At 41.1% G+C, this 12,447-nt stretch overlaps 1 protein-coding gene across 2 annotated transcripts in view; it reads left to right on the top strand.

The window, feature by feature from the left end:
• SEMA3A (semaphorin 3A) overlaps positions 1 to 12,447 on the top strand; it is a 176,099-nt gene that overhangs the window by 140,147 nt on the left and 23,505 nt on the right. For both annotated transcript variants that reach the window (XM_067316877.1, XM_067316878.1), the window contains exons 11-12: positions 2,148 to 2,367; positions 10,919 to 11,010. In XM_067316877.1, the coding sequence (XP_067172978.1) occupies positions 2,148 to 2,367; positions 10,919 to 11,010 (312 nt within the window). The remainder of the gene's footprint in view (positions 1 to 2,147; positions 2,368 to 10,918; positions 11,011 to 12,447) is intronic.

Here is a 12,447-nt window from a genome sequence, read left to right as displayed (position 1 = left end):
ATCATTATCTAATTAATCTGAGTAATTAGTATTGAACTGTAGTTAGAATATTAATCCAGATGTAAAGCAAACTTTGAAATTGAAGTGTCAAATTTTAAACACAAATCTTAAGACAAACTATGGCTTGGCCAATGATTATGAAAGCCTATCTGATTATATCTGGATAATATTTCAGTATGAAAGAGCAAGAATATATAATAATAAAAAGACTGAAAATTATTGACCCAATAAAGTAAGTGACTAACTTGTTTTCTTGTTTTTGTTTATTCTGCTCCTCATACATTAATCAAAAGTTCCTTCCTCCCTCCTTCCCTTCCTTCTTTCCATGCCATGTAATGGAGCAGAATGCTGGAATTTACTTACTTACAAATATGACAAAAAGGGACAATTTACACCTTATATATCTGTGTGCTTGAAGTGTCCCTGTGCTGCATATACCAACTACTCTTTTTGACGACATTGATTTTTTAATTTCATTTCTGATGAATTATTAATAATCTGGATCAAGGTGATAGCAAAGACAATCGATTTCTTCTGCTGAGCATTCCTGCAAGGTCTGGGTTCTTGCTTAGTAACATGTTGTCCTCTGGGTTTTTAATTTATTTGCTGGATATTCTATATGTGTAAATAAAAGGCAAATTATCTAGAGCATTTTAACACCAGTTGTTTGTATTTTAGGTTCAAATTCTGTGAACATAATCACTGTCAACTGGGTTTCACAGTTGTATATGTCTGAAATAGATATCTAAGAAAAGATTAGCAGTTAGGGACACTAAGTTCTCTGCTCTATATCTTTGGACTAGTGATTTAATGTCTTTGTGGCTCATCTTCCTCATGCGTTCTACTATTAATAATACTTACTTTGAAGTAATATCTAATTGTTCATAAAATATTTAGAAATTATGTAAAAAAGACAAGGGCAAGTAGTGGTAATTACCCACAGTCCTAGAGTCTTCCCATAGGGAGCTGAGGTAAGTGAAAGGGAAGGAGTGTTTTCGTGGATGTCAAAGCCATGGTCCTACCTCTTCTTCCCTTCTCAGCCTCAACTTTTTTGCTCATAGTGGGAGAACAATGGCAGATTTCCCAGATCATAGAGGCAAAACTGACTGGCCTATCCATGACCATAGAAGGTGGCAAAGGGACTCTTTATTGTGTTAGTGCACAGGGACCAAAAACAGCTTAATCACAAGTGGACACTGTAAGTTTTCCATTATTGTGCAGTATGGGACAGTAAGGATACAGACAATCAACTAGAACCTATTTCAGAGAGAGCTATCTCACCTAACCATACATAACGATAGTATCAGCGGCAACAGCTGCTGGTCACACGAGGCTTTCTTTAGAATCAATGGAGGGAAAAGAGACATATTTAGGACACGATTCATTTGACTTATTTTACACTCACTGACTTACTTAAGATGGGATAAATTGTGCCTTTCCTCTCCATTTAAGATAAAAGGACCCTAGGGTGCGTAGCTCATGTGGATGTAAATAATACGTCACATTTAGCCAAACTGTTTCCTAACTGCTCAAATTAGAATATCTGCAGACATAATTTAGTGTAACAGGATCCGTGTTATCAGGGCTACGGGGATGACACAGGTACATTGAGACAATCAGGAGTTTGAAAAGTCAGCAGAAGAGGGAATTGTCCTGGCAGTTAAGGATTTGATTCAACAGCCTAGGAAAATAATTGATTTACGGTCAACTTCAGAAGAGAATACTTTGAAACCAGGGTGATGGCATGGTTAATTAATTTTATGTGGTATAGATAAACAAATACTGAACTTGCTGGTGTTGTACGGAATGATTCTAGAAAATTTAAGGTTTCTTTCTTCTGCCAATTAAAGATCAATACTAATCAGTAAATTACTGAAAATCCATGTTCACTGTATAATAGTAAGAAAAATGATGTATGCTGATCATTTACATTCTGTTAACTGTATTGATTTAAATCCAGACTAGATAAATAAATAAACAAATATAACAGAGACATTAGTGGCAGAATTAATTGTTGTTGCCTATCATGAAACAATTAGATCCCTTGCCATAGTTTATTATAGACTGAAGAAGTTGGGGTGATTGCAGTGAAATGGATTTTTAATGTTTCTATTGATCAGTAATAAAATTCTCTTTTTTACTCTTAGTGTCCCAGTAAAACCTTTGGAGGCTTTGATTCTACTAAGGACCTTCCTGATGAAGTTATAACATTTGCAAGAAGTCATCCAGCCATGTACAACCCGGTGTTCCCTATCAACAACCGTCCAATTATGATCAAAACAGATGTGGATTACCAGTTCACCCAGATAGTAGTAGATCGAGTTGATGCAGAAGATGGCCAATATGATGTGATGTTCATTGGCACAGGTGAGAATTCTTGAATCTGCACTATATTCATTACAGAGGCATAGATAAGATAAAATTTCATAATCTGAAAGACAGAACACTGATTTATGTTCCAGTGTATATGGGTGGAAATTTGGGGCAAGACTCAAAACTGTGGGGGGGGGAAGGCCTTTGTGTTGCATAAGGATTCTCTGTTACAGGTTCAAGCTATGGCCTGCACAGCTTCATTCTTTAGGAGCTTTGCCAACTGGAGTAAGATCAAACTGTTCTCTTTTCAGCTACTGTTATTCAGGAGCTTTATTAGAAATATCTTGCCCCATTAATTATAATTTACTATTAAAATGCAGGTTTTGAGGTACTCATTTTGAAACACATCATAAGAGGTATTAACATGAATGAGGCAAGTTTCCAGGTATGGGAAATGTCTTGTGTGCCTTTCAAGTATTTCAAGTATTGCTTTAAGATGCCCAGCTCTTTAGCCAGAAGAATCATCATTTTACTTAAGATGCAGTTATCTGGCAGATGCACAGTGTTTTAAAAAAGACTGGTACTCAAATAGAAACCTGATATCCTTTCAAAAGCATTTGCAGAATCACACAGCTTGGAAATCTTATCAAAAGCAGAAATATGCATTCAGAGAAGGCAACTTTCCAGAAAGGTGATAACGAGAAATGGCAGTGGCCAGAAATTAGCTTCTGTACATGTGCTTAGGTCTAGTGTCTTCAGAAGAACTATACTGCTTATCAATTGGTGGATCTGCTCTTTCACCTTTGATGATTTTTCATTAGTTGGCTGATGTTTCAGTTATGTTGAATAAAAGTATTTCAAATTTTTATTGAACGTAATTGCTAGCAATTAGACATTGGCATCATGAAGTCAAAACAAAAGAAACCACTGTTCTTTTTCAGCCTTGGATCAAAAATTATCTGTCTAGCTGTCTGTCTTATAACAGGCCAGTTTCTGACTTGCTTTAAGTACAGTTTTGGTGCTCTAGACTCGGGGCCAGATTTCCAAAGCAGTAAATCTCAAGGTCTCTTTCATGCTGATGCCTGAAATATGTTATGAGTAAACTGAGAGCTGATGAAGCTTTGTGTACCAAACATACTGCATGTGCAGCAATTCAGAACATTTACTGCAGGAAATGTAGCTCTGCAAAAAGTGTTCCAGCTCTTGGAAGCTGTGAACTGAGTTATTAAATGCCAGTGTTACAATATGTTCTTGTGTAAAACATCGCTAAGTAGTTTCGTATTATTTTACACAACATTTTTTCCACCACTGAGCAATACTAGCAAGTTTATTGCCATCTTATCGTTGACAGTGTTTTGTGCCTTTCAACAAGTCTTCTATGACTTGACTCAGCCCACAAAAAAAATTAATGGCAATACTCCCCTTGGCTGAAGTGTGAGAAAATAAGCCTTTCTGCATTCAGGGTATGATCTAGTCCACTAAACATAAGCAACTGATCTATGCCTGCATCTTAAGCACAAGAGGTGGCATTTATGTCACCTAAGTTTGCTAGCCAGTCTAAGAAAGATGCCTTAGCCTCTTAAGTGAGAAAGGTAAGTACTTCCAGAGAGAGATTCATTCTGTCTTCTTGGAGACCTCGGTTAGAGTAAGATGAATAGTTACGCAGAAGTTCCTGTCTGTCTTCAGGGAGTGCAGATGACTTGCTTAAAACTGATCTATAACTTTTCGATAGTTATCATAATGTACAGTGGTTCTCATCTAATCACTCAGGCAAGGTGTTCCTCTGAAGAAGCCTCAATGGTATCTTGCTCTTACTTTTGAGTTGAGGACTTGAACACTCATTTAATTCACTAAACCTTTAAAATTCAGGCTCATGGTAAGTGCTCTGGATTCCATCCACCTCTGCTGCTATTTGTGCCCAAGAACTGTAAGAAAAGTACTGAAATGTTATTACTTGCACTTGCCAAAAAAGGTTTCAGCACCAAAAAGCACAGCTTCATAAGTGCAGTGTGTGATTATTTCTCGCAACATTACACTTGTGAATAGAAACGGCTCTTTTTCCAGCAGGAGGTTACCTCCTCACGGGACTAGAGTCTGAGCTGGGACACCCAGGCCTGGGCACAGGGAGATGAAAGGTGCACCATAGTCTTCTGAGCTCATTTTCCTTATTGCGATTTTCAGAGTGAGGAAAGAGCATCTTCCATGCTGCTGCAAAAGGAAAGGAGGCAGAACTAAGGCCCTGTCTCCACCGCGCCAGAAACCATCCCTGCTCAAAGCAAAAGTAACAAGGAAAGAGATACACAATCAGTGCAAATTGCATCTTCCCCAAACAAAGGACAAACTGGGAAGATTAGGGGCTCTAGTCGCAGTCTAGTTTCTTGTCAAGTCCTGTTGATCAGGACTTGCGGCAAAGCCAGAACTTAGCCCTTTGGGATATGACTGGATTTTTCTGTGCAGGTCTGTCCCATCAGATTAGATACACTTCTCTATTTTCCCATTGCCATTGCAACAATCTACATTATTCCCACGTGCTGCTGAATTTCAATATGTTAAGGAAACACTTTTTTTTTTTAATGATGATAATTGAACACAACATAATTAATAGCTCATCTAGTGCGGTCGGATTTTCCTTTCCTGTGGGTAAAATCTCTGGCCAAGCAGTTTCTTTCCCACTGTGATTGTACCAGAGTGCTTAGGTACTTCACAGTGAAAATAAAATCATACTGGAATGCTGGAAAATATATGAGAAAGAACAGGATTTAAAATAGCCACTTAGTGCATATCCTCGGTGTCTGCTGTTTGGGCTCATTTGGCACAGTCAAGGTACATCTGTCAGTAAAGCAAATTAATAACAGTAATCTTATCTTACTTACTGGAACCTATTGATCCTAAAGGAGAAGGCTGATTCCACTTGTGTAAAATTGTTTGAAATACTACTCTGTAAAACTTGATCTAGAACTCAGATAAAGCTCCACTTTGGTACCTGCAGCTTCATCAGAGTCGCCGTAGTGATTAACATACTGTATCTTTGACCTCAGAGGCTTTCTCTAGCAACTATAGTTATACATATAGTTATATATATAGCAACTGCAGGATCCTCTTAAAAGAACGACTTTTTTTTGGAAACAGTATAACGTTGGGAACTCATGTCTCCTCAATGCTCCACTCAGATTCTACAGTTTCACTTGCTTTGTTTTATCAAAATTCCACCTATATTTCTGGAAGGCAGCATTGGTGACCTGTGACGGGTGACAGGCATAGTCCAATACAGAATACAGTCGTGATATATAGCTAAACTATTATATTTATTAGATCAAAGTTTTCCTTATGGCTCTTACAGTACAGTTTCCTCAAAACGACAGTCATCAAATTGGGCTCAAGATAATTAAGGAAATGCATTCATCCATTATAACAAACTTTAGCAACATTATCTGTTGTTCTGAATTATTATGTTGTAGAAATGTGGATTTTTTTTTCTTTTGTCATTCTTTATTCATTTTCAAGTTTATAATGCATTTTTTTCTGTAGTGTTCTGACTACTTCTTGAATCAAATATATTCAATTACTAGCACTAACCATAGTGTAAACCACTGTCAAAACAACTTATCTAGTATCTTTTACTAGCTTAATTTGTTCATGAAACTGTCTAAATAAAAAGAAAGTTTGGGGGGTTTTTTGTTTGTTTTGTTTTTTAAGAAAGAACTATTTTTCTTTTTAAAACAAAATCTATGAATTTAGGACTAAGGAAAGAGAACTGTAGTTATTTTGTGGAAAAAAAAACAAAAAACACTTCTTTCTAAACTCCCAAAAATACATACATAGAAACCAACACCTGCTTAAAGGGGAGCAGATGGAAAAATGAAAATCTAAGTTCTACAGGGTATTATAAGAGTTCCAGAACATTTTAATCCAAATTCACAGAATCGCAGAATTGCTGAGGTTGGAAGGAACCTCTGGAGATCATCTAGTCCAACCCCCCTGCTCAAGCAGGGTCACCTAGAGCACACTGCACAGGATTGCATCCAGGCGCGTTTTGAATATCTCCAGAGAAGGAGACTCCACAACCTCTCTGGGCAACCTGTGCCAGTGCTCTGTCACCCTCACAGTGAAGAAGTTTTTCCTCATGTTCAGATGGAAGTGTCTGTGTTTCAGTTTGTGCCTGTTGCCTCGTGTCCTGTCACTCGGCACCACTGAAAAGAGTCTGGTCCCATCCTCTCGACACCCTCCCTTCAGATACTTGTACACGTTGATAAGATCTCCTCTCAGCCTTCTCTTCTCCAGGCTAAACAGGCCCAGCTCTCTCAGTCTTTCCTCATAAGAGAGATGCTCCAGTCCCCTAATCATCTTTGTAGCCCTTCGCTGGACTTGCTCCAGTAGTGCCACATCCCTCTTGTACTGGGGAGCCCAGAACTGGACGCAGTACTCCAGACGTGGCCTCACCAGGGCTGAGTAGAGGGGGAGAATCACCTCCCTCGACCTGCTGGCAACACTCTTCCTGATGCACCCCAGGATACCATTGGCCTTCTTGGCCACAAGGGCACATTGCTGCCTCATGCTTAACTTGGTGTCCACCAGCACTCCCAGGTCCTTCTCCGCAGAGCTGCTTTCCAGCAGGTCAGCCCCCAACCTGTACTGGTGCATGGGGTTATTCCTCCCCAGGTGCAGGACCCTGCACTTGCCTTTGTTGAAGTTCATGAGGTTCCTCTCTGCCCACCTCTCCAGCCTGTCCAGGTCTCTCTGAATGGCAGCACAGCCCTCTGGTGTATCAGCCACTCCTCCCAGTTTTGTATCGTCAGCAAACTTGGTGAGGGTGCACTCTGTCCCTTCATGCAGGTCATTGATGAAGAAGTTGAACAAGACTGGACCCAGGACTGACCCCTGGGGGACACCACTAGCTACAAGCCTCCAACTAGACTCTGTGCCACTGATCACAACCCTCTGAGCTCTGCCATTCAGCCAGTTCTCAATCCACCTCACTGTCCACTCATCTAGCCCACACTTCCTGAGCTTCCCTATGAGGATGTTATGGGAGACAGTGTCAAAAGCCTTGCTGAAGTCAAGGTAGACAATATCCACTGCTCTCCCCTCATCCACCCAGCCAGTCATTCCATCATAGAAGGCTATCAGATTGGTTAAGCATGATTTCCCCTTGGTGAAGCCATGCTGACTACTGCTGATCACCTTCTTGTCCTCCACATGCTTGGAGATGGCCTCCAAGATGAGCTGCTCCATCACCTTTCCAGGGATGCAGGTGAGGCTGACTGGCCTGTAGTTCCCTGGGTCCTCCTTCTTGCCCTTTTTGAAGACTGGGGTGACATTGGCTTTCTTCCAGTCTTCAGGCACCTCTCCTGTTCTCCATGACATTTCAAAGATGATGGAGAGTGGCCTAGCAATAATGTCCGCCAGCTCCCTCAGCACTCGTGGGTGCATCCCATCAGGGCCCATGGATTTGTGGGTGTCAAGTTTGCTTAAATGATCTCTAACCCACTCCTCCTCCACCAAGGGAAAGTCTTCCTTTCTCCAGACTTTCTCTCTTGCCTCCAGGGTCTGGGGTTCCTGAGGGCTGGCCTGAGCAGTAAAGACTGAAGCAAAGAAGGCATTCAGTAACTCTGCCTTCTCTGCATCCTTCGTCACCAGGGCACCCATCCCATTCAGCAAAGGGCCCACATTTTCCCTAGTCTTCCTCTTGCTACTGATGTATTTGAAGAAGCCCTTCTTGTTGTCCTTGACATCTCTCACCAGATTTAATTCCAAACAGGCCTTAGCCTTCCTCGTCACATCCCTGCATACTCTGACAATGTTCCTCTCTTCCTCCCAAGTGGCCTGTCCCCCTTTCCACTTTCTGTATACTTCCTTCTTCTGTTTGAGTTTTGCCAGGAGCTCCTTGCTCATCCATGCAGGTCTCCTACCTCCTTTGCTTGACTTCCTACTCATAGGGATGTACTGCTTCTGAGCCTGGAGGAAGTGATGTTTGAATATTAACCAGCTCTCTTGAACGCCCCTTCCTTCTAGGGCCCTCACCCATGGGATTCCTCCAAGTAGGTCCCTGAAGAGGCCAAAGTTTGATCTCCTAAACTCCAGGGTTGCGATCCTACTTAGTGCCCTGCCTCCTCGCAGGATCCTGAACTCCACCATCTCATGGTCACTGCAGCCAAGGCTGCCCCCGACCTTCACATCTTCCACCAGTCCTTCTTTGTTTGTTAGTACGAGGTCCAGCAGCACACCTCTCCTCGTTGGCTCCTCCACCACCTGTGTCAAGAAGTTGTCACCAATGCTCTGCAGGAACCTCCAGGACTGTTTGTGCCTAGCTGTGTTGTCTTTCCAGCAGATATCGGGGTGGTTGAAGTCCCCCATGAGAACCAGGGCCTGGGATCGTGAGGCTACTTCCAGCTGTCTGTAGAAGGCCTCATCGACTTCCTCTTCCTGATGAGGTGGCCTGTAGTAAACACCCACAACAGTGTCACCCATGCTAGGCTGCCCTTTAATCCTTACCCATAAGCTCACGACTCGCTCTTCATCCACCCCTAGGCACAGCTCAATACATTCCAGTTGCTCTCTCACAGAAAGAGCAACTCCACCACCTCGCTTTCCTGGCCTGTCTTTCCTAAAAAGCACGTAGCCATCCATGACAGCACTCCAGTCGTGCGAGCTATCCCACCATGTCTCTGTAATGGCAACGAGATCATGGCCCTGCGACCGCACACAGATCTCTAGTTCTTCCTGTTTGTTCCCCAAGCTGCGTGCATTGGTGTACAGGCATTTCAGAGAGGTGATCGAGCATGCAGGTTTCCCAGGAGGGGTAAAAGAGGGTCCTCCATAGCCACATCCCATGCGCACTTCCCTGGCTGCATTCACCTGCTGGAGGCGTCCCAACTTGAGCAGTCTTTTGCCAACTACCCTGGCACTATAACTCTCCCCTTCCCCCATCTTTCCTAGTTTAAAGCCCTCCTTACCAGGTTGGCCAGCCTGTTGGCAAAGACCCGCGTGCCCCGCCTCGTGAGGTGGATCCCATCTCTCGCCATCAGTTGTCGATCTTCAAACAGGGTCCCCTGGTCGTAGAAACCAAAACCCTGTTGCCAACACCAGCGGTGCAGCCAGTCATTAACTTGGAAAGTCCGTCTCCTCCTCCTCTCATCCATCCCCCTCACTGGCAGGATTGAGGAGAAGATGACCTGGGCTCCCAGACCCTTGACCACCATCCCCAGAGCTCTGAAATCCTGCTTGATGGTCTCCAGTTTGTCTTATTCAGATAAGAAAAATGGAAATACCAGAATTTTTGCATTAAACCAATAGATTTTAAGATAAAGGTCACCACATAACAAATGGCATTTTGCTGCCGTGTAATCTATTTGTTTCAATTCAATCTGTATTTTCAATATAGAAATGAAAAGTTTGATGTTTCTCATCAGAAATTTCAACTCATATATACCCAGAAAAATGTTTTGATTTTGTGCAATTATACTTTAATGCTTGTTTTGAGAATGTTGACCTCTATAGTTAGTTGTGCTACTTTGATGCTATTATTCATTTTAAAATGCCTTATATTTTCCTAAACTATTAATGGTAGTGAATGCACAGCATGGAACATCCTCAGCGATGTGGCTGTTACTTCTATGATATATTTGCATGGCACTACACTTAGCTAATTAGAAAGAAAAGTCACACCCAGAGTTGTTCCCATTTCAGGGAGTCTGCACTGGTGTGCAGGAACCTAGAAATGATCCAGTTTCTTCCCCCCCCCCCAAAAAAAAACCAAAAAACATTCTGTTTATGAAAAATAATAATAATAATAATTATGTCATAGGCACAGAAGCTTTAAAAGAGATGGTCTTAAGTCACAAAACATATACCCAAAAACAAAGTCTGAAATTTTGAGCATTGGGTTTGTTAATGTTAAAGCCAATTGCAAAACTCCCAATAACGTGAAAGGATAAAGTGTTAAAATGCTGGCACGCACCTATTTCTAAGCAGAAGATACAAGTTGTACTGCTTCTCACCCCTCAGTGGAGACTAGTGTCCAACACATAGAAACACAGGTGCCTTAAGGGGCGTATACATCCTAGATACTTTGTTTGACACGGGGAAGATTGCATGTACCTAAGAGATGTAACGGCTTCATCTGTCTAACAACATTTGCCGGATGTTTCCGTATCCATCCTGAGCCTTCCAATAACATCTTCACATGCAGTTTAACACAAGAATGAGAAACTTCATACTTCAAAATGGACAATAAATGTGGCTGGGTAAATGCAGGTCTTTCCTTCTTCAGTTTAGCTACTGAAACATCTGACATTATATTGTCACTTAAATAATATTTGAGTCCTGTTCTTTCTTTAACTGCTGAAGTAATATTTCTCTTCTGGTTGTTTTTGTTGAGTTTTGATAATTAAAAGATTTCAGTGAAATGTCCTGCTGAAAGTCAGTGCTTTTCTAGATTATTTTAAATATCAGTTGGTATTTCGAATGACCAGTGCTGAGTGATATATGGCTTCATAATCTTTACATGTGAAATAATTGCATATTACAAGATACCAAGGATCTCTGGCTGCATAGAGGTATGCTTATTAAGCACCTGAAAACATATATATATTTTTTTCTTTTCAAGATATTGGAACAGTTCTTAAAGTGGTTTCAATTCCTAAGGAGACTTGGCATGACTTAGAGGAAGTCTTGCTGGAAGAAATGACAGTCTTTCGGGTAAGTGCAGCTAAATTTCAAGTGTCAGGTTGTAGCTTTCTCTGTGGACAGCTGCAAAGTGAACTTCTTGTCGTCTAGCCAAGGACCAGCCTGGCGTGCCCCTCTAATTAGCTTGTCACTTAGAGACCCAGACACTAGTCAAAATAAACCTTGAGACTTTCTGTGCTAGCTGGAGGTTAATGATAAAGAAATAGCATTCTAGGCTCTCATTTTGCAGTTTTAAAAAGTAAATTAGTATCTGTGGATCCTGTAGGCATTGCATGCTACAGTTAAATATGTATATGTGCAAGTTGTGGAATAATACCTATTTTCTCCTGCACAGATATACAATGCAAGGATTTTCTAGGTGCATAACATCTGGACACTATTCAGATTATCAGCATAACATAACTCTAGGATGCTGCCTTAGGAAAAACACTGATCTGCAAAGTTTTCTTATGCCCAACAATTTCAGAAACAAAGAAAGAAAGTGTTCATATTTTCACAAGTAACCTGAGGGTGCATTTTCAAGAACTGAGTCAAGACACCATCCCCTACTCTTTGGCACTTTGTTGTCAAAACAAATCTATCCCAGTTTTCCTAGCCAAACCACCCCAAAAATAAGGCATCCTACGGGCACTTCCTCAAGTTGAGGCCAAATGATCCATTCAAACTCTTTTCACGCAGATCCCAGGGGTGTCCCATGTTTTGTACACAACAACAAATCATTTAAATTAAGTTAAATTGAAGCTAATTGGACAGCACGAAGATGATGTGTGCATGCTCAGGGTGCTCCACATTGCATGCATGGTGTGTTGGGTCTCACTGAAGATTTGCCGAAGAGAGTTGCGCTCGTGATGTGCTCAAAACCTGCCCCCGTGGTCAAACCAACATCTCGTGTCATACTCAGTTGCCATCACTTTTCCTTTGGCTTGTGAAGAGACACAACAGATCTGAGCAGAGCTTGCAGTTTTTAGTAGTAGTAGTAGTAGTATTTTCAATATTATATTTATTTTTTCTAATGGACAATCTTGCCTCTATTAGTACCAATTTTGCAGAGGTTTCTTACAGAGTCCACTGTTTTGAGCCCTGAGGCAAGGGTTCTTCTGTTTCTATGATCTATGGGTTTTCTGAGGGCAGAAGTGTTTTTTTGTTTTGTTTTGTTTTTTTTAACAGAAAAATAAAGTAGAAGCTATGAGGAGAAAATGAGACAAGTAATTTGTGGCTCTCAGCTTCTTTCTTTCTTTCTTTCTTACACATGCAAAAGTCATTACATTAATGCAGGGTAATTTGGCAATCGTTGATAATGTATGAGTCTCTTCCCTAAATAAAGTAGAAGTGCCAAGCTAAAAGAGATCGGGGAAATCTAAAAGTGAAAGAAAGAAAATAAATGGAATAAAAGTTTCTTTAAAGTAGTATGCTTAATGGCAATTCAGATTTGGCATTACATTTCACCTA

This window comes from Apteryx mantelli, chromosome 1, assembly GCF_036417845.1.
Source record: "Apteryx mantelli isolate bAptMan1 chromosome 1, bAptMan1.hap1, whole genome shotgun sequence".
Taxonomy (NCBI): Eukaryota; Metazoa; Chordata; class Aves; order Apterygiformes; family Apterygidae; genus Apteryx; species Apteryx mantelli.
This window is presented reverse-complemented; position numbering and strand designations above follow the sequence as displayed.